Below are 21,218 nucleotides of genomic sequence, written 5' to 3'. Positions count from 1 at the left end.
AGCAACACTCACCTCAACCAGCTCACTGCTTGTAAATGATCCGCCAGCTCCCTTTTGGAAAACTTGGGAGCCATGCTGAACTTTGGTCCATTGTTCCTATCACTCTCGATAACATCGACCCGGCCTCGTTGCTTTCAACATGCTTGGATCCGTGACGACTTATACGGTCTGCTGTCCACTCTTGAATTGCACTAGAACACCATTCCCATCTATGCTCATATTGCCCTCAGCCATTTGAGCTAAGCGCTTTTTCGGGCTCGTTTAAGAGTACAGTTTCCAAACATGGCTGCACCCACTCAACCTCGGCAACATAAGGTCGATCATGTCGACTCCGATGTCGCAGACAGGGAGGGAAAGGAATCCAGACGCCTCGATGGAGAGAAAGTGCGCCTCCGTCGTGTAGACTCTCTGGATGTTGAATCCAACCATGTATCCACCATGGCGAAACACGGTTTGGTAAGGAATTAATGCTATTCGAGCTCAATTTTCCTCAATATGAACGGTTTTATTCAATGCGAGCTTGTTCACGTAGACTAACTTTTACGTCACTTAAAGAAACTGAAGTGGTGCTGAACTTGGCAAGCCACGGGCTAGCTATAGCGACTATAATCCCCTTGACAATTCTCATTTGTGGACTCCACAAATGGCTCGTGTCTGCATTGCCTTGAGCGGCAAATATTCTTACCCATTTATCGAAATCTATGAAGCTGATTTCCTGATTGGGCATTGTTCCATTCACAGTTACTATGGTCGTCTCTTTTTTGTCTCAGCGTTGCAATACGAGCACTCGATCGTCAAATTTTGTCATGATGGATTTCCATCTCGCTCTTTGATTTGCCTAATCATTTGTCGCCTCCTCCTTTTGGTCACCATCTTCTTGTATTTATCGCCATCTTCCAAAGAACGCTCACACCGTAGTTAATGTACAGAATAGATCCAGTGGAACATGTTGGATTAAGTCAATGTGGACGGCTGACCAAATGGATTTCCATGTCTCTCCTTGTATTTATCGCCATCTTCCAAAGAACGCTCACACCATAGTTAATGTACAGAATAGATCCAGTGGAACATGTTGGATTAAGTCAATGTAACGAGCAAGAAACAGCCCGCTGAGTTTGTTAGATGCCCTCACGGTTGATTTTGTTAGCAGATGTAGCCATGGCGGCCGGTAATTAGCAGGTAGTTACATCCCAAGCGTTTTTCATTTTTCCCGTCTGTGTTGCTCTTCTGCTATCTAGTATCAGAGCCTTGGTTGTGTGATCCTGTATACTGTGTGTTCTTGTTAACGTCAAGCATGTGGAGCTGTGCTAATCTACCTTGTGCTTCGACTAATTTAAAGATGGGCTTCGTATTTTCCCTATAAGTGGGATACATCAACTAGCCTGGACGTTGCGACTAATGCAAGGCAGGCATGGCTAGCAGTTCCTTTTCTTGTGATTGTATAACTTTTAATGTACATTTGTTTGATACAGCAGCCGGCTGATGGAGAATATACTAGTTGTGCCCGGATTTATTCTCATGGGTTTCATTTCTTGACCTCTAATTCGCAGGCCCTTACATTCTTTCTTGGTCGCCACGACGACTGGTCTTATGACTGATATGTGGGCTTCAGGGTGTTGGTTTACATGCTTGAATATCAATCTGTATTTTGAGTGTTTTGGCAGGCTTTTTAAAGCTAGGTTGACAATCTGGAACGGATATATATCACTCATTCCATTATATTTCTAAATTGCACGTCGGACCTTGTCCAGTCTCAAGGGTCCCAACACCAAGAAAACCCCATATATTGGGACCTACATTCAAAGCTGATTTAATAACAAAACAAGTTCTGTACTTATCTATGGTAAAGTGCAATTAGAAAATAATCAATTTTACTATGATACGTGCTATGTTACAGACGTATGAGTGGACACACTTCCGGTCCAGTACTCAAGACATTTCAACTATACAGAACAAAACTGAATTGACGACTGAGTGTTCATTGCAAAATTAAACAGAAACACCCTCTAAAATTCACCACAGGTTGTAAATATAAGATGTTAAAAGTTGAGAGATCATAGTGATCCCTCTTTTCTCCTGCCCTTCCCCCAGTTTTCTTTCTAACCACCCCCCCACCCCCACTGAACTACTACCCACCCCCTTCCCCCCCCCCCCCCCCCCAAAAAAAAAAAAACCCCTATGAGGGTTTTTTTCTCTCTTTGTCAGCAGGATTTTATCTGTCTCTTCCTTAACTCTGTCCGTCTTTCTCCTTATTCCTGCTTACTTGATAGCCAGCTACAGTGGTGGTCCCCTGGTTCCATTGAATTGAGGTTCAGATTTCTTTTGCTTTCGCGATATATTTAGTATTATGTCTTAGTACCACACTCCTGGACTAGTTCTAGGAGTGAAGGTGCGTTATAAGAGGTATATAACATAAAAGATTATACATATGTTTGCAAGCATAATTTATTATGACACGTCAGGTTTTGTAAGATAAGCCAGACTAATGTGATTCCTTCATCTGGAACAGGTTTTGTCAAAAGCGCTCATCCTTCAACTAGCATATCAAAGTATCGGAGTGGTATATGGAGATATAGGCACTTCTCCACTCTACGTGTTTGCCTCTACTTTTCCAAATGGGATCAAGGAGACCGATGATGTGCTTGGAGCTACGTCGTTAATCTTCTACACATTGACTCTTGTTCCTCTCATCAAATACGTGTTTATTGTTCTGTATGCCAATGACAATGGAGATGGTACGAATTTGAGATAGTTTAACGCTTTGCTTTTGTTGTAGAGTAGACAATGACCTCTGTGAAATGTTGTTAGCCAAAGATGAAGCTTTATATTCAGTATAATTTCCAGGCATTCATATATATAGTACATGCAGCTTTCATACCACTTCATGGTACTTTATCCACTGTGTACAAAAAGCACCTATTCTGATAAGCTTAAGGAATGTAGACCCTTACATTGCAAACTACTACTTTTTCTCATTTTTCTTGCGACGTCAGGGCTGAACTCGTCTGTTGAAACGGTTTGGAAGGCTTGTCATAGACGACAATTCTTTGCAGGCGGTACTTGACAATGTGGGCTATATTTACTTGCGACGTCAGGGCTGAATTCGTCTGTTGAAACGGTTTGGAAAGCTTACAATAGATATTAATTCGTTGCAGGCGGTACTTGCGCGCTATATTCACTTATTTGCCGCCATGCAAAGGTGAACCTTATCCAAAATCAACAAGTGGAGGATCAAGAGGTTTCGACCTACAAGCTCCAGGCTCCTAGTACAAAGCTGGAGAGGGCCATGCGAGTAAGAGAGGCTATAGAGCATAGCCATGCCGCGAAGACTACATTGCTGATCTTGGCTTTATTAGGAACATCGATGGTAATCGGAGATGGTGTCTTGACACCTTCTATTTCAGGTAAAATATGATCTAATAACATTTATATTTGAGAAAGAAGACAGGTCAACAGAGAGCTATTTTTGACAAAAAAAGAAAATCTTCTTGGGTGAAGCTGTGACTAATTCATAAATGATCCCAATATTTTTTGGGATAAAAAGCACGCTATGTTATTGGAGTTGCACTTTTTTTTTGCAGTTCTGTCAGCTGTGAGTGGAATCCAGCAAGCTACACCGAAATTGAAACAGGGTAAGAGGGAGGCTGCAATGCTGGTCAGATTTGTTTATTGATAATTGCACCTTAAGAAACTAACGTGCAAGCTGTTGCTGTACACTGTTTTTCTGAACTTGCAGACCACGTGGTTATCATATCAATTATAATTTTGATATCCCTGTTTGCGGTTCAAAGGTTTGGGACTTCAAAGGTTGGGTTTATGTTTGCACCTGCTGTCCTAACTTGGTTAGGCTTCATCGGCATTATTGGTTTGTACAATATTGTAAAGCATGAGCCTAGTGTTTTCCGGGCATTGAATCCACAGTACATGTATCACTACTTTGAAAGAAACAAGAAGGATGGTTGGGTCTCACTTGGCGGTGTCGTGTTGGCTATAACGGGTAAATAGCTCTGCTCTAGTCAATATTTGTGATAAGCTTGATTCTTGAAGCTGGGACCCTTTTTACGCAAAGCGTTCGAACTTCTCAAATTTCCAACTTGAATAAGCAAACTTTTACATTTCTGAACTGTCAGGAACCGAAGCGATGTTTGCAGACCTGGGTCATTTCTCTGTGCCTTCTATTCAGGTATAAAGTGCACAATCTGACGACAATATAGTAATTATTAGAAAGTCTCCGGCTTTAACGTTTGAATACATTAGCAGATCGACTGATTGGTCGGCTGCAGATTGCCTTCAGTCTGGTGGTATATCCTTGTCTTTTGCTAGCCTACGCTGGCCAGGCCGCTTATCTTGTGAAGAATCCAAGTGATGTGGCACAAGCTTTCTACAAATCGATTCCATGTAAATGATGTAACTATTGCGTACTTTTATAGTTTTCGCATAGACTTCATGCTTTCAAATAGAATCACTTACAGCTACACTATTGTTTTGCTTATATAGCTCCAGTCTACTGGCCGATGTTTGTGGTGGCCGTGGCTGCTGCAATCATTGCAAGCCAAGCTATGGTTTCGGCTACGTTTACCATTGTGAAGCAGTCTATGGCACTTGGTTGCTTTCCTAGAGTCAAAGTACTACACACATCGTCACAAGTAGCGGGACAAGTGTATATTCCAGAAATGAATTGGGTATTGATGGTCGCTTGTGTCGTTGTCACCGCAGCGTTTCAAAGCTCCACACAGATTGGGAATGCCTATGGTAAGAGCCACTACTTGTTCTTTTTTTATTGAAAGTAGTTTGCTCTTATATGACTTAAAAGACCCCAAGGGACATTTCATACAAAACGCTCTGCAGGAACATCCTCATCAGGCCAATACTCAACTAACCATCCAACCTGTGAGGCGATCTCCCAAAGAGCCTTTTTACATGGTAAATCAAACACACTAGGACTAATAACCGAGGCCTCGTACCGGGCAACCCAGATCCTGTGTAACGTAGCATATCTGATAATGTCACAGAGGACAGACATAACTGGAGCAAGATCAGCTCCAAAGATGGCAACACCTTTGGATATAAATTCCAAACCCAAGATTTTAGCACATTTCGATTTGATAAACCCCCACAAATTCCGGACCCATGGGCAGCCCCAGAACAGGTAGGTGAGGGTCTCTGCAGCAGCCTTGCATAGCTTGCATCGATCATCAACGTGTAGCCACGGAACGTGGCTGCCAATAGGGAAGTGCCCACCCCCAACTCTCCAGAGGAAAAAGTTAACTTTGTTGCAGTAGGGTGTGAGTACTTGTTCTTTTTGACTTGTCTTATTTCTAATTGTATCACAATTTATTCCTAGGTCACGCAAATTATTATTCATTCCTTCCGCTGGCTGGGCCCATATACAACCGTCGACTGCTATCATCTATGCCCTGCTTTCTGTTCCTGCCAACTATTTCTTTCAACGGATAACCACCCGAATGTTCTTATAATGTGAATCACGAACAGCAAGTTTGTTAAAATTTTCTCCCGCATTTAAGCAGCTGCCTAGGCAGCGCCTAGCTATACAACACCCTGGAGAAATATGTCGAACTGCGTCATCGTTTACCGCATGGCTTAATCAATGCTTTTGATGACCTTGGTATGAACGAGACTGATTGTACACAGATTTTAAACTTAGGTTTATATGAATGGTTGTTACTGCTTGGAGATTGTGTAGAAAATACTCAGTACAGTAAAACTGAGTAAAGAGAGATTTATATATGCAATGTCCATCCGCTAAGAGGGAACTGAAACTATGGTTTTTCTATTACGTGCAGGAATCGCGGTTGTGGGGGTTATGGTGGTAACCACCACTCTCATTGCTCTTATCATGATAATGATTTGGCAAACACGTCTTATTTTTGTGTTGGGGTTCCTGCTGTTGATCGGTTCCGTAGATATGCTCTACTTTTCTTCTGTATTATACAAGTTCAAGCAAGGTGGATACCTGCCGATAGCGTTTGCAACTATTCTTCTGTTCGTGATGTACGTATGGCACTATGTATCCACCAAACGATACGTTTACGAAGTTGAGAATAAAGTGTCGTTCGATGCTGTTGGTGAGCTACTTCAAAGGACCACTCGTGTACCTGGGGTCGGACTAGTATATACAGAGCTAGTGCAGGGCATTCCATGCATTTTCGGACACATGGTGGAGAATCTTCCCGCTCTACACCGTCTGGTGGTTTTCGTTAGTGTCAAGTTCTTGCCTGTAACTACAGTACTGGAGAACGAACGCTTTCTTATTCGACGAGTAGGACCCAAAGCATCCCACATGTACCGATGCGTTGCGAGGTATGGATACAAAGACCTGCCCGAGGAAAACGATGTCTTCCAGAGTGAGCTCATAGGTCAGCTTGCTAATTTCATCAGCCACGAGGCATTGCAAGGGGCTGAAAAATTTGTAATCCAGGACAGCTCCGATCACGCACCGCGTGCCAGCGAAGATCACAGCGAAGATATTGACACAGCGGATATGGGTGAATCCGAAACTCATGCGGGCAAAGGCGATGATGACGAGACACACAATTGCAAGGGAAGGTTATTGGTAGGGAGTCTGAGCAGAACATTGTCTGAAAAAAGCGGCAGACCGCAGTCAGGGAGGCCATCAACGAGCTCGATAGTGGCAGAAGGTGAAGGAGGGAGTCTGATCTCGATCGAGAGGAGGTGTTCGAGCAGGAGGATAGAGGAGGAGCTTCGATTTTTGCAAGAAGCCAAGGATGCGGGGGTGGTGTATTTGCTGGGGCATTCGGACGTGAGAGCTTCCAATAATTCAAGTGTGTTGAAGCGCTTCATCATCAACTATGCGTATGAGTTTCTTAGGAGGAACTTCCAAAGTGGAAGCAATGCTCTTATCATTCCCCATCAGAAAATGCTCGAGGTGGGTATGATCTACTATATCTAAGAGTGTTTACACTTTACTACCTCATAGGGTGCATGCCCACACATGAGAGCCTAGATACATTCAATGCACCATGGGCGGGCATGTAAACTCCCTAGCCCAAGCACATAGTGTCTTTGCTTCCATCATTTAATCGAATAGAATTCATTTGATGGAATCGAATAGAATTCATTATTTTGGGTTGATTTCATCATCCTTGAATGTATCCTTTAACACACTTCTAAAATTTGCTCGACCCATGGAGCTTCATTGGCATTTTAAGCTTCATATGACTCTAAACCCATTTTGGGTGCGAGCAACTAGTTTGAAAGCAAACCCTACCTCATAATTTTGAGGAGGGAAGTCGGAAGGTGGGCAATGGGAATGCGGGTGTTTTGAAGCCTGAATTTTTTTTGAGAACTCTAAGGAAAATTTTATGTAGCTTGAAGATGTGCAACACATTTAATGCCTGCTCTAAAATGTAGTTTGATCATGCTAGAAATTGAATTGCATCCGTTGAAGCACATGTATTGATTAGGTCTCTATCTTATTATCACAATTGGAGACAATGTTATCTAAAAAGGAAGTGCTATGATCCAATCCATGGTATCAATTTAGGTTGGTTCATGAGTTTTTAAATTACACTAGCATGTAAATAGTGGCTAACCCAATGAAAAAAGTGGTGAGATGGCATGGATCTATCCCCCCCACCAACATTAGGGGTGAATTTTGAAGCTTCCTTAGACGATCGTCACCATTGGATTATGAAAGACCATCAACTTCAAGGATCTTCATTGATCACCACTAAAGTCATTGGGGTCTAAGCACAGTAGGGTGTATGTCCTATTGTCCAAGAGGTATACTCTTGGTACAAGGATTTTCATGTATAATGTAAATACAACACGTCTCTTGCTTTATTTAGGAAAGAGTACGTAGTAGTAGATTCTCATGTAGATCATCAGAGAGACACACAAAATCTCTGAGGAACTAGAGCACATTTTCAAATTTGCATGTTGCTCACTGAGTTGAGTTCTGCACATTCGAAATCTGGGAGTAGTTGCATTAAGTGTTATATGGAGCAATCATTGTTGTAGGCTTTCTCTCTCACTACTACACACGCATCCTATTGCGACGTTTACGTACCGACGATTAGCGCCCGCTTAGCGTTAATCGTCGGTATAAAAATCGGGTGTCGTAAATCGTCGCTATATAGCGACTTTTACTAAGCGTCGCTATATAGCGACTTTTACTTAAAGTCGCTATATAGCGACTTTTAAAGGTCGCTATATAGCGACACTGAGACACTATATTATAGCGACGTTTTACAGAGAGGTTTTTTTTTTTTAAAGCCTTGAAATTTATTTTCTTCCAATGACAAAATTTTTTAAATTTTCATACATGTTTGAGCTCATAGAGAATTAAAAAATGAGAGCATGTACATCAAGCCTTTGAAGCTCATATATTCATGTCCAAGTTTGAGATGAGAAAAATCAAATTAAATAAGAGCATTTACATCAACTGTTTCATCTTGAGCCAAGTCTAAGGCGCCAAGCAAGTCTATCTCCAACTCTATACCGAGTTGATCTCCTATATCATCATCGTACTCTAGCATCGTACGTTCACCTAAAAGTATTTGATCATCTTCTTCAATTAAGCTTAAGTGTGGTGATTGATCTTGACGATTGTTGTCTTCCTCGTCAATATCGTGATCTCCATCCTCCTCCCGTGCGATGTCATTATGCGCATCTTCCTCTTGCCTCATATGTTGATCTACATCTTCTTCGCTAGATTCATCAATTGGATCCGGCATTGGTAGTGGCATCTCCATATCCACATCTCGATCTTCAAAAATCTGCTTACTTCGTGGTGCAACTTGGATCACGTACCACCATCTTGGATCAGAACGATCCGGATGAAAAACCACCTATATTGAAGATGAAAAATCACGTGCCAAATGTTGTCAATTATATATATATCAATGGACTTAAAAAATGAAAGCTTCGACTAATTAAATCATTAGTATGCACCTGCTCACAGTGCTCGGGAAGAACAAAAGTATCACTTTCATCGGTCCAATGTTTGGTGGAGTCTATTGCAAAGAGACCGCTACCATCTTTTCTCACAGTTGCATGGGGACCGTTGTAAGTAGTTCTAAACCATTTTACATCAAGAATGAAAATAGTAAATCGTCTGAAATCAATTTCATAGATGTCGCGTATGGTTCCACAATAATCCAACTGTGAGGAGAGAAGATTGGTATCCGAAGCACTTGCTCGGCTATCTTGTGTGAAGTTAGCCATGACTCCACAATCATACGTGACTCTCTTTGAATCGATGCGTTCTACGCGAAAATGTCGTCCATATGACCATAATGCACTGTACTTTTTGTACTGTAAAAGAGCATCATTAAAACAATGAAGATGCACCTATTTTATAGCATATATTGCCACAAATAATTACTTAATTACATCAAGAGATAAGAAACTTACATGCACCATACATCCAGATGATAACTCCCGCTCGCGCTCGTTTATTGTCTCTCCATCACGTTCGGCTTTACGTATAGCTAGTTGTAGCCAATCAAGTGACATGTGAGTAGGGAGAAGAGCCAGATCTCGTGGATATGGTTGTGATCGCCTGTACATTACTCTGAATCTCGTCCTTGCATTTATTCTTTCTGCTTTGGCCACTTCATATCTCTCAATCCACTTCTGCATCTCAGGGCTATTGAGGATACAAAACTTATTGAATTTCTCCATTTGCTCTTCGCTCATCTTTCTTTCAATCCCTTTTCCTTGGGGGACCTCGCCAATGATGCGATCATCATCCTTGTTGTGCCAAGCTTGCGGCATATCAGGATCTGTGGATGCAAGAAACTCTGTGATATATACTAATGACTCTTGCACAAGCCATCCCTCTGCCATGCTTGCTTCTGGTCTTGCTCTTTGTCTTACAAACCCCTTTGAAGTTTTCATAAACCGCTCGAGAAAAAACATCCATCGATTATGAACGGTACCTGCTATAGCCACCTCATCAACTATGTGCACAAGCAAGTGGACTTTAGTTGTCATAATGCTTGAGGGAAAGTGCTTCTCAAGCAAGCATACGGCTTCGATGGATTCCACCCTAGCCTTCTCGATGCTCGATATAGAGATCTCTTTTTGAGATATCCACCTATTTCACATGTCCATGAAGAAAATACATAATGCGAATTGATAGTAAGCATACCTCACAATACCACAGATCTTGAATATAGCATTTCTAACATCTTCTTGTAAGCACCCTTTTATTGTAATTGAAAGGATTAACTATCAAAGCAACAATGAAATCATGTCAACAATATAACATAATAATAATTACGCTAATGCATCACTATTATCGGTACACTAATTCTACTTAGAATACCTGTAAGACCTTGTGCCAATCATGGGACTTGAGGCCACTAAGCTTATTGTCCTTTGAAAATGCTCCTTTCAAGCAACGCATGTACCCTGTCGGTGTTTGAAAAGAGGCAATGTCTGCCGTGATCGCTGCCTCCTCCCTCGTAGAGAGGATCCACGTTGCTTTCGGGAGGACAACTTTTCCTGAAGCATGGTACCCACTTGTAACAAGCCCTGCACGCGTGCATGAATATGTTAGTACAAGACATGCGTGCCAAAGAGAGTAAAAAAAGCATAATCCCTCATTGTACATGTAAAGACATAACCACGTACCTGCGCACTCTCCATATCCTGGGTAGTCATGCATGGTCCACATCAAGATACCCCTGACTAAAATATCATTGGTATGCCTAGGAGCTCTGGAAATATCAAAGACCTGCACTCCTCTCCATAATATCTGTAACTCCTCTATCAAAGGTGCCATGTACACGTCCATGTTTTTTGCCTTGTACTTTCCTGGCACAAGTAGTGCAAGCATGAGGTGTCCCTTTTTTATTGTTAGCCATGGTGGGATATTGTAATTCACCACGACTATGGGCCATGTCGACCAAGATGTCGAGCGTAACCCGAAAGGATTCACGCCGTCCATGGCTAGCCCAAGATGTAAGTTGCGTGGCTCTCTCGCAAAGTCTGGCCACTGATTATCTATGTGCTTCCAAGCCGCACAATCTGCGGGAATCCTCAATGTGTGATCAGTGGACCGATGAGATGCATGCCATGTCATCAACTCCGCTATGGATTTGCATCGAAACATGTGTTGTATTCTTGCAATGATGGGAAAGTGTCTTAAGACCTTTACCGGTATCCTCTCACCCTGCAAGTCATCTCTATATCGTTGTTCCCCACACTTTGGACAACTAGCCAAATCTCCATGCTCACGACGAAAGAGAATACAATCATTACGGCAAGCATGGATGGTATCATAATCCATACCCACCATTGTTAGCATCTTTTTCGCTTCATCTCTTGATGCGGGCATGGTATTTGGTGCAGGCAACATCTTCTGGAGCAACCTATGACAAAGACACTATCCAAATGATGATTCTCAAAACAAACAATATCCAAATAATGAGTCAATCAAATTAATGCAAGGGCTAACCTCATTAAGGCCGAGACACTTGTATCCGACCACCCATATTTGTACTTGTAGATTCAAGATTGAGAGACAAGCACGTAGTTTAGACATCCTGGCACCCTCGTACAATTGTGTTGATTGCAACTCTCGCATTTTCACCTCAGACTCTGACATCACGTGTACGTGGGATGTAGTGCCCCTAAAAATGGAATCCATCATGTCGACCATACCCTCGTCGTCATCCGGGAGACTATAGTCTTGTTGAAAGTGAGAAGGTATATGTGTACCCTCGTCACCCTCGTCATCCTGTCATAAGCTCATTCGTGTAAATAGAAGATCTTCTAATTCCGGGTATACAATAAGATTGCGAACTTAAATAGCTTTGACTTACCGATGATCCATCAACATGTGCAACACCAACGGGGGGTACTGGTTCCGGCTCCTCCCCATACATCCGCAAGTGGCGCATGATAATACGACGTTGATGTCGTACTTCTCGCTTGCAATGAGTGCAATGACAATATAACCTCTCCGTAAGCCACTTCGTGCTCCCGGGCGTTGGCGCATCATCGGATGAGCTTCCACTCGTCCCTTCCATCTACACTTATAAAACCAAAACATAAGCATGAAGAGGAGATGTACACAATTATGAGCATAGCATGTTTAATTTGAGCTTCTCTTGAGGCTATATAAAAAGAATGACATCGCTATATAGTAAGGATTGAAACAAAAAATCCTATATAGTAAGGCTTTGTAGTAAGAGGAGATATTGACAATTATAGGCATAGCATGTTTGAGCTTCACAAGAGGCCACACCAAAAAATAAACAGTAAGCGTCGCTATATAGCGACGCTCTGTTCCGTCGCTATATAGCGTCGCTCTGTTCCGTCGCTATATAGCGACGATTTTAATTTAAAACGTCGCTATATAGCGATGCTTTAAATTAAAAACGTCGCTATATAGCGACGAATAAGCGTCGCTATATAGCGACGCTGTGGGTTAAAACCCGAAACGCCGAAACCCGCGGCGTTTTGCTCAAAGCTTTCCTAATCTCTCAAGTAAGCTCCCCAAAATCTCCTCCCACCTATTTTCACTGACCTCCCATCTATTCCAAGCAACCTCCTACCCTATTTCCCACTCCTCACCCTTCTCCTACCTCTTGTGCACCCTCTCTCTCCTTTTTCCCTCTTTGGTTTCCAGAAAGAAAGATCTTCAAAAGGTGAGTTTCTTTCAACAATGTAGGTTGTTTGTTTGTTAGCTTTGGTTTTGTGAGTGTTTCTACTTGTATTGCTAAAGTTTTAAACTAGTTTTCATGCTTGATTAGAAAGGATTCAAACAAAAAACGAAATTTCAAGAAAGAAAGAAAGAAAGAAACTCACCTCTTCTTCCTGTATTTCTCTTCCTTCTCTTCCTTCTCTTCTCCTCAATCTCCTCCTTTCCTTGTCTCCTCAATCTTCTCTTTCCTTGTCTCCTTTCAAGAAGTTGCTTTTGTGATCTCCTCTTTCCACTAACATCTTATTTGAAAAAATGGGTTGTTTTCTCTCTTTTGTAGGGCCAGTCCACTACACCGAGCGGGACATACTCTCTCTTTTGTGGGCCCAGTCCACTACACCGAGCGGGACATACTCTCTCTTTTGTGGGCTCATGCTTATGCTCATGCATGAGCATGAGCTTATGCGTAAGTAAGCATAAGCTCATGCTTATGCTCATGCATGAGCATGAGCTTATGCTTAAGTTTCCGCATAAGCTCCTTCTCTATTTTCGCATGAGCATAAGCTCCTTCTCTCTTTCCGCATGAGCTCCTTCTCTCTTTCCGCATAAGCTCCTTCTCTATATCCGCATGAGCATAAGCATGAGCTTATGCTTATGCTTATGCTTAAGCATAAGCATAAGCATAAGCTCATGCTTATGCCCATGCATGAGCATGAGCTTATGCGTAAGTTTCCGCAAGAGCTTATGCGGAAATAGAGAATGAGAGAAGCTTATGCTTCTCTCATTCTCTTTTTCCGCATAAGCTCCTTCTCTCTTTCCGCATATGCGTGAGCATATGCAGAAATAGAGAATGAGAGAAGCTTATGCTTCTCTCCTTCTCTATTTCCGCATATGCGGAAACATGAGCATAAGCTCATGCTCACCCATGAACAAAGAGAAGGAGCTTATGCGGAAATAGAGAATGAGTTTCCGCATAAGCTCTTTCTCTTTTTCCGCATAAGCTCTTTCTCTTTCTCTTTTGCGTGAGCATATGCGGAAACATGAGCATAAGCTCATGCTCACCCATGAGCATAAGCATAAGCTCATGCGGAAAAAGAGAAGGAGCTTATGCGGAAATAGAGAATGAGAGAAGCTTATGCGTGAGCTTATGCGGAAATAGAGAAGTTTCCGCATAAGCTCATGCTTATGCGTGAGCTTATGCGGAAATAGAGAATGAGAGAAGCATAAGCTCATTCTCTATTTCTGCATAAGCTCATTCTCTATTTCCCACTCTATTTCCCCCTTCTCTCATTTCCCCCTTCTCTCCTTCTCTATTTTCCCTCATCTCTTTCCCCTTCTCTCATTCTCTATTTCCTCATTCTTATGCTCATGTTTCCGCATATGCGGAAATAGAGAAGGAGAGAAGCATAAGCTTCTCTCATTCTCTATTTCTGCATATGCTCACGCAAAAGAGAAAGAGAAAGAGCTTATGTGGAAATAGAGAATGAGTTTCCGCATAAGCTCTTTCTCTTTTTCCGCATAAGCTCTTTCTCTTTCTCTTTTGCGTGAGCATATGCGGAAACATGAGCATAAGCTCATGCTCACCCATGAGCATAAGCATAAGCTCATGCGGAAAAAGAGAAGGAGCTTATGCAGAAATAGAGAATGAGAGAAGCTTATGCTTCTCTCCTTCTCTTTTTCTGCATAAGCTCCTTCTCTTTTTCCGCATGAGCATAAGCATGCGGAAACTCATTCTCTATTTTATGCATAAGCTCCTTCTCTATTTCCGATGCCTATGCTTAAGCATAAGCTCATGCTTATGCTCATGCATGTGCATGAGCTTATGCTTAACTTTCCGCATAAGCTCATGCTTATGCGTGAGCTTATGCGGAAATAGAGAATGAGAGAAGCATAAGCTCATTCTCTATTTCTGCATAAGCTCATTCTCTATTTCCCACTCTATTTCCCCCTTCTCTCATTTGCCCCTTCTCTCCTTCTCTATTTTCCCTCATCTCTTTCCCCTTCTCTATTTCCCCCTTCTCTCATTCTCTGTTTCCTCATTCTCATTCTTTTCTTTCCTTTACATCTTCTTTCCCTCTTATCTTTCCCTCTTCTTTCCCTCTTTCCTTTCCCTCTTCTTTCCTTTCCCTCTTCTTTCTTCTTGCCTATGCCTATGCCTATGAGAATGCTCATGTTTGTTTTTTGTTTTCTGTTTTCGTGTTTGTGTCTATGTTAGACATGGGATCACGTCGCTCATCGGACGAGTACGGACAGCCTCGCAGGAGGAGAGCTCACGATCTATATGCTCCAGAGGACTTTGATTCCTCTCAGGCGACTACCCCGAGGACTACCCCTGGTCCGACTCCTCTCGGTCCTAGCACTGCGACTACCCCTGGTCCGACCCCTCTTCCACGTAGCACTGCAACTACCCCTCAGGGGACTCCTTTGCTAGCCGCGCATGGCTTTGTCGGGACTCCCGACGAGTTTGTAGCGCAGATGAGCGATGAGGAGGCAGCGAGATTCTTCTCTCTGCTCTCTCAGAGGACCTCCGCAATTCCTTCCCCTACACCGACGGGTGGACGTACTGCCCAGCCATCCCCTCGCGCCCCTTCGACCGCGGGATCATCACCTGCGCATGCCTCCCGCAAGGGAAGGAAGAGTAGGATGGGCGGCTCATGTTGTGCTGACTCAGGAGATGTAGACGAGTCAGCACACTCACGCTCCTTTAGGTCTCCACTTGGTCCGGAGACACAGTATCAGTCAGGTCCCTTTCCCTCTCCTACTCCCATAGCTACTCCTCGATCCGGAAGCGGTCGCGCAGCTTCCACTCCTTCAGACTCTGCTACCGTCAGTCCCCCTTACTCATCAGGGGATCTCTCCTATCAAATCACATCTGCCAGAGAGATCATAGAAGACAAAAAGGGCAAAGCAGTGATGGCCGCCATGAGGCGGTTGATGAGTCATCACTTCAAGAGCGGCATAAATATCGATTGGTGGTATCAAGATGCCCAAAAGAAGCAAGCGGTGATCGATGAGTTAAAACAAAGATATCCTAATCCGCCAAATGTGGAGTTTAATAACAATTATATGCTCGAGCGCATGGGTTTGGTCCTAAAGCATCGCAGATCAACCATGCGTACTTCCATTACAAAGGGGTTGGCTAAACCCAGCTGGGCAGACAAAGCTGATTGGAAGTACTTCAAGAAGCAACATAGGGACCATCCCGAAATGTTCGAGGGTCAGAGGAGGGCTGCGAAGAGACGGCTGGACGTCGTAGGTACTTCGCACTTTGGTGCAGGCGGACGGTATGCGTTCGAGGCAACCGTGGTAAGTTTACTTCTTTCCATTTAATGTATTGTTCTATTTGTTTTACTTACATATTACATGCACTTTAGCTAACTCTAACTCTCGTAAATTGGATCCACAGCAAGCTGCGATGGGTCGTCTTCCTACGGATGCAGAGACGCGGCGCGCATTTCGGATAGGAACCAAGCCGTGGTTCATTGAGCAAGAGGCAATGGGAGCGACAGTCGATTGGGCTGAGGTGGCTGCTCACACGGTATAAGTTTACTCCTACTTGTAATCTCACTTTTTAATTTAAGTTCCAATCTAATTTTCGATTTATATGGTTCACTCTTAGGGTCAAAGCTCAAGCGTCCCATCATCAGAGACGAGCGATCAACAGGGGCAAGGATCGGACGCAGGTGCCGATGACGAGGGAGAAGACGCAGGTGTCGGGGACGAGGGAGAAGATGCAGGTGCCGAGGACCAAGGAACAGCCCAACAAGACGATTCGGATTCGGATTCGGATTAGTAGTGGTAGTAGCATTTTGTATATCCGCTCGTTAGAGCAATTTTGTATCGCCCTTTCACAGGGTAATTTTGTTTCAAACACAGTTGTATATGTATATGCATTTCTTCCTCATCGTTCACAAGAACAATTTTGTATCACCCTGCAAGCAAGGGAAATTTTGTTATAAAAAACTTTCTTTTGTAATTACAAAAAAAAAAAAAGGGTTAGTGGGGCTAAACAGGGCCAAAAGGAAGCCCTGTTTAGCCCCACTAACCCTTTTTTTTAACTTTTGTTAATCGTCGCTATATAGCGACGTTTACCAGTGTCGCTATATAGCGACGATTAACAGAGTCGCTATATAGCGACGTTTTCATCGTCGCTATATAGCGACGTTTGCATCGTCGCTATATAGCGACGATTAACAGCGTCGCTATATAGCGACGGTTTATAGCGACGCTCCTTTTCCGACAATTTTAACGACTTTTATAGCGACCTTTGCGCCCGTGAAAAAAAAAATTTTTAATGTAAAAAGCGTCGGTATTTCCGTCGGAAAATGGCCTATGCCTTGTAGTGTCTCTCTCTCTCTCTCTCTCTCTCTCTCTCTCTCTCTCTCTCTCTCTCTCTCCATAGTTCCACCTCCTCTCTCTCGCAGCTCTATCATTCTCTCCCTCTCATCGCAGCTCTGTAAATTTGAGGCCTCTCTCGCTGCACTAGGATGCAAGAATTGATTCACAAATTGTTCCAACTCAAAAACTAACCAGAAAGTTCATCAACGTACATTCTATTTTCCTCCCCACTTACTGATCCTTTTTTAATTTGAGTGATTGGTTGACTTCTGCATGCTAGGATCCTTAGATAGGTTGACAATATTGTGTACTGCATGTGAGCCACTAGTTAGATTTATGAGAAAATGTTAGCTCCAGAGCTCAAGCACTTTGTTTTTATTTGTCTCACAAGGGAGAGATCAATCCTGCATATGTTCTATGCGTGCAGGTATATGGCTCCTAAACTATGCAAACCTTGCACTTCGGAAGAGGTATGGGGCAAGAAGAAATTTCAAGCTAAAGCTTGAGGTAGCTCCTAAGATGCGAAGATGGTTAAGCGACAACTAGGGGTCAAAAAAAAGAGCAAATTCGAGAGGGTACCTATTTTCGTCACTAAAAGTATATGGAAAGCAGAGTTCAAAGGCATATACACAGAGAGCTACAAGTCTGACACCATCATCAACAATGGAGTGGGGGCAATTCCGGCTCGTGTATTTGTTACATTCAAGCATGATGAGAAGGTAGATTGGGTGTATTTTGAAAGGGGCTGGATCAACAGGGCCCCTCTACAAATTGACTTGCCATCTCATGGCTCTCTCACTGATGCAAAGCCACAGAGAGAGGTGAAATCATAGTTTTTGAAGCTCTCTGCAAACTATCCTAGTTGGCATGCTCTTACAGAAGAGGAGATGGCTTCACTGGCTTGGAAAACTAGCATGAAGAGAGCCTTGCCCTCCCTTCTTGCTAGTTATATCAAGCTATAGGAGGACGAGCTTGCTCCACAAGCACAAGGGAACTAGATGTCACCTTGAAGTGAAATTTTAAAAATAGAATATTCCATTGGAAAGTTGGTTGAGGGCGATCGTTTGCTGACTGACTTGGATTGTCTAAAGGAGCAGAAAGGTAACAACAAAGCAGACCTTCACGACATTTGTAATGACATTGCCTTAGTGCAAAAGCACCTTGAAGAATGCACACTATTGCTTATGGACCTAGAGATGTGAAATCTAAGTGGGTGGAAGCACGTTTTTTCTTTTCTTTTTTCCTTTAAAATTAATTTCCTTTTTTATTTTTTAAATTCCCCTCCCTTTTTCTTTTTTAATTTTTTCCTTTTACCCTTTTCTATATATTTTTTATGACCTATTATATATATATATATATTGACTTGCTCTTTTTTCTTGTTTTCTAGTTTCCTATTTTTTTAGCACTATTTTATTTTTTACTCGTAATTAACTATAATATCGTACACCTATTTGTAAACCCCCTCTAATTAAAACTCCCTAACTAAAACGTCCTAACCTATTCCTAAACCCCCTCTAATTAAAACTCCCTAACTAAACGTATTTACTACTAACACTCTCCACTAACTATTCCCTAACCAAACCTATAAACCGACTCCCCCTTCCCCGACTCTCTATCCTGACCCCCCTTCCTCGACCTATAGCCTATAAAAAACCTCCTCCCCTAGTCTAGTCTCTCATGCTTTCCTCACCTATCCACTCGGGGGGGGTCAGTCATCATATGTAACCCTATCACGTGACTTCAACAGAAGGATCTTTTTAATATCTAAATTTTACAGAAATTAATTTACATAAGGGAGTTTTTAAATTGATTTTGGGAAAATTTTACAGATTTATATAGAAAAAGGGTACATTTTATTAATGGAAAAATTACAAATAAGGGATTTTACAAATAGGCCTTGAACGCACGTGATATTGAGGGTTTATACATAGTGACCCCCCCGAGCCTATCCACTCGTGCCCTGCCCATCACTGCTCAAAGCTGATTGCTCTCGCGATCACTTCGCCCCCCTTTCTGTTTCTCCACATAGCATCCAAAATGTATCGCCCGCTTGTGCAAACCATCTATTAACTCCTGAACCTTGGATCTACAAGCGCCTCCGCGCTCTATGCTTCTGCATCTCCATAGGCTACCCATAAGCAGTCGATTGAATCAACGTGTTGCTGCCCTCCCACTTTGATCTCTGCCTCCAAGCTCTCAGCCTCGGCTGCTGTGCTATTGGCCGGTCTTGCTCTGATTGTGCATGGCCTCCTAGCTCCTACGCCTCGAGGGTTGCTCTTCTCTTTCAAGACTGTGTCTTAGTGCTAGCGGCGCTTTCAATTCCCACTGGCACACAAAGGGACTACTCCCTTGACATTCAATACTTATCTTCCTCCTTCGCGACTCGGAGTCTTGGACCATGGTCCCGGGGTCTGGCATAATAGCTGCCCGCACGATTTTCAAAGGTCCCTCTGAACTCTCTCTACATTCATAACCCTCTTTATTACCCCCCCCCCTTTTTCCCCCCTTTTTGTTTCCCTTTTAATTCTTTTCGGCCTTATCTGACCTGCCTTCCCACTTTAAAAAGCTTAGGCTTCTTGTAAATTTGCTATCCCCTACTATAAAAATTAAAACCCCCTTTAGTCATTTAGGCCCCTCTCCCCTTACTAATTAAGTTAGTACTTTATGCTCTAATCTCCTCCTCTTAATTTAGTTAATTTTTACTCAGCCTTTTTCATTAGATTCTTATTTAAATTAGCACATTGCCACTCACTCCAGCGACAGTCTGCCTTCTCTTCTCCTTGGAACCATGGACTCACATGTTCCATTTTACTTAGTTATTTCTTATTAACTACCCCCCCTCCCCCTCTCTTAGTTCTTAAAAAAACCCCTTCCCCTTCTTTTTATTTACAATCCTCCCATGTCCTTGCTTTATTTTACCTTTTTTGCTTTACTATCAAACAAATTTCATTAAACTTAAAGCCCCCCCTTTTTTTAATAGTATATGCCCCTTTATAATATTTTAAATTTATTTCTATAGATTAGGACCTTAACCCTAAGTTTTAGCTTATTGTACTCACAGGTTTTCCCCCTTTTTTTTCCCTAGTTGTTAGTAATTCCCTTATTTTTTATATCCCCCTCCCCTCCCTTTTTAATTCCCTTACATTAATTCCTTTATTATAACCCCTCCCTCTTTTGTAAATTTGCTATAACTCTTAGCTCTATTTACACTGTTTAATTTATTATTGGTTTTTCTCTAACATGAACTTGCACTTAAGCTACTTTTTGTTTTGTTACTTTTCCAAAGCGCTTTTTAATTTTATGCTCCCATAGAGGTTATTTTCCCTCTCTTTCCTTTTTTTACTTTTTCTAAAAAGTAAAATTCCCCTTATTCTTGCTTTTTTAAAAGCAGTCTTTTACCCTCCTTTTTTTCTATATATTTTTACTTCCTTTTTTCCCCCTCTTTATTCCCCCCTTCTATAAGTTACATCTAATTCCCCTCTTCTCAATATTAATATCTAAGTTCCCCCTTCTAATTCCCCCCTTTTTTTTCTAAGTATTTACTCCTTTGGTTTTCCCTCATTCTCCCTGTTATTTATCCCCATTTAATTTTTCTACTAATCCCCCGGGGGATTCACAGGGGGAAACTTATGATATCAGGTGAATGTACAATAGGGGGGCTTTTTGAAATGAGGCATAACCTTATACATTAGGGGTGGGGGCCCTTTTTATTTTTTCCCAATATTGAATTTAAGTTAGGGGGGCCATGCCATATTTAAGAGGGGGGGACATAGTATAGGCTACCTTGGGTAACTAGTCCGAACAAGTTTGGTTTTGTGTATGATTTTAAATAGTCATAGGGAAAGTAATCTAAATTCGCTTATTGTGTAATCTAAATGATTGAGAAAGAACGTAAATTTAAGGAAAGGGGGGGACATAATAGAATTTTGGTGGTATCTTATAAGCTTAAATAGGGGTGTTTTATCATCCTACGTGGATCTTAAATAGGGGTTTTCTTGAAGTTCATGCACGCAGGTGACGTCTCCCTTTAATGAAGAGTGAATCCCTGGAACTAATCCCCCAAGTGAAGTTTCTTACCCTCTAAATTCTCGTTATTTGTAACAACAGTTTCGCAGTTCATGGCTAAGCTTCTAATTTATTGTGACCTCGATAACAAGGGAGGATAATTTATGACACCTACCTTCCCAACTTAAGTTAACCTGATTCTCATGTTGGATGGTGGTAGGTATGTAGATTCTCCTCTTCA

The 21,218-nt window shown here is 42.3% G+C and overlaps 1 protein-coding gene across 1 annotated transcript; it reads left to right on the top strand.

The window, feature by feature from the left end:
* Nucleotides 1-282: 282 nt before the first annotated feature.
* Nucleotides 283-6,931, top strand: LOC147900391 (potassium transporter 5-like). The gene is made up of 9 exons (XM_087376633.1): nucleotides 283-456; nucleotides 2,510-2,735; nucleotides 3,156-3,404; nucleotides 3,582-3,632; nucleotides 3,737-3,997; nucleotides 4,131-4,183; nucleotides 4,284-4,398; nucleotides 4,498-4,752; nucleotides 5,805-6,931. The coding sequence occupies exons 1-9, from the start codon at nucleotides 283-285 to the stop codon at nucleotides 6,929-6,931; spliced, it is 2,511 nt and encodes an 836-aa protein (XP_087232759.1).
* The last annotated feature ends 14,287 nt before the right edge of the window (nucleotides 6,932-21,218 follow it).

The sequence above is a fragment of the Dipteris shenzhenensis genome, chromosome 7 (genome assembly GCF_047967505.1).
Source record: "Dipteris shenzhenensis isolate YYH24624 ecotype China chromosome 7, Dip_SZ_1.0, whole genome shotgun sequence".
NCBI classification, from domain to species: domain Eukaryota; kingdom Viridiplantae; phylum Streptophyta; class Polypodiopsida; order Gleicheniales; family Dipteridaceae; genus Dipteris; species Dipteris shenzhenensis.
Note: the sequence above shows the minus strand (reverse complement) of the source record. Positions and strands in the feature narration are given on the sequence as shown.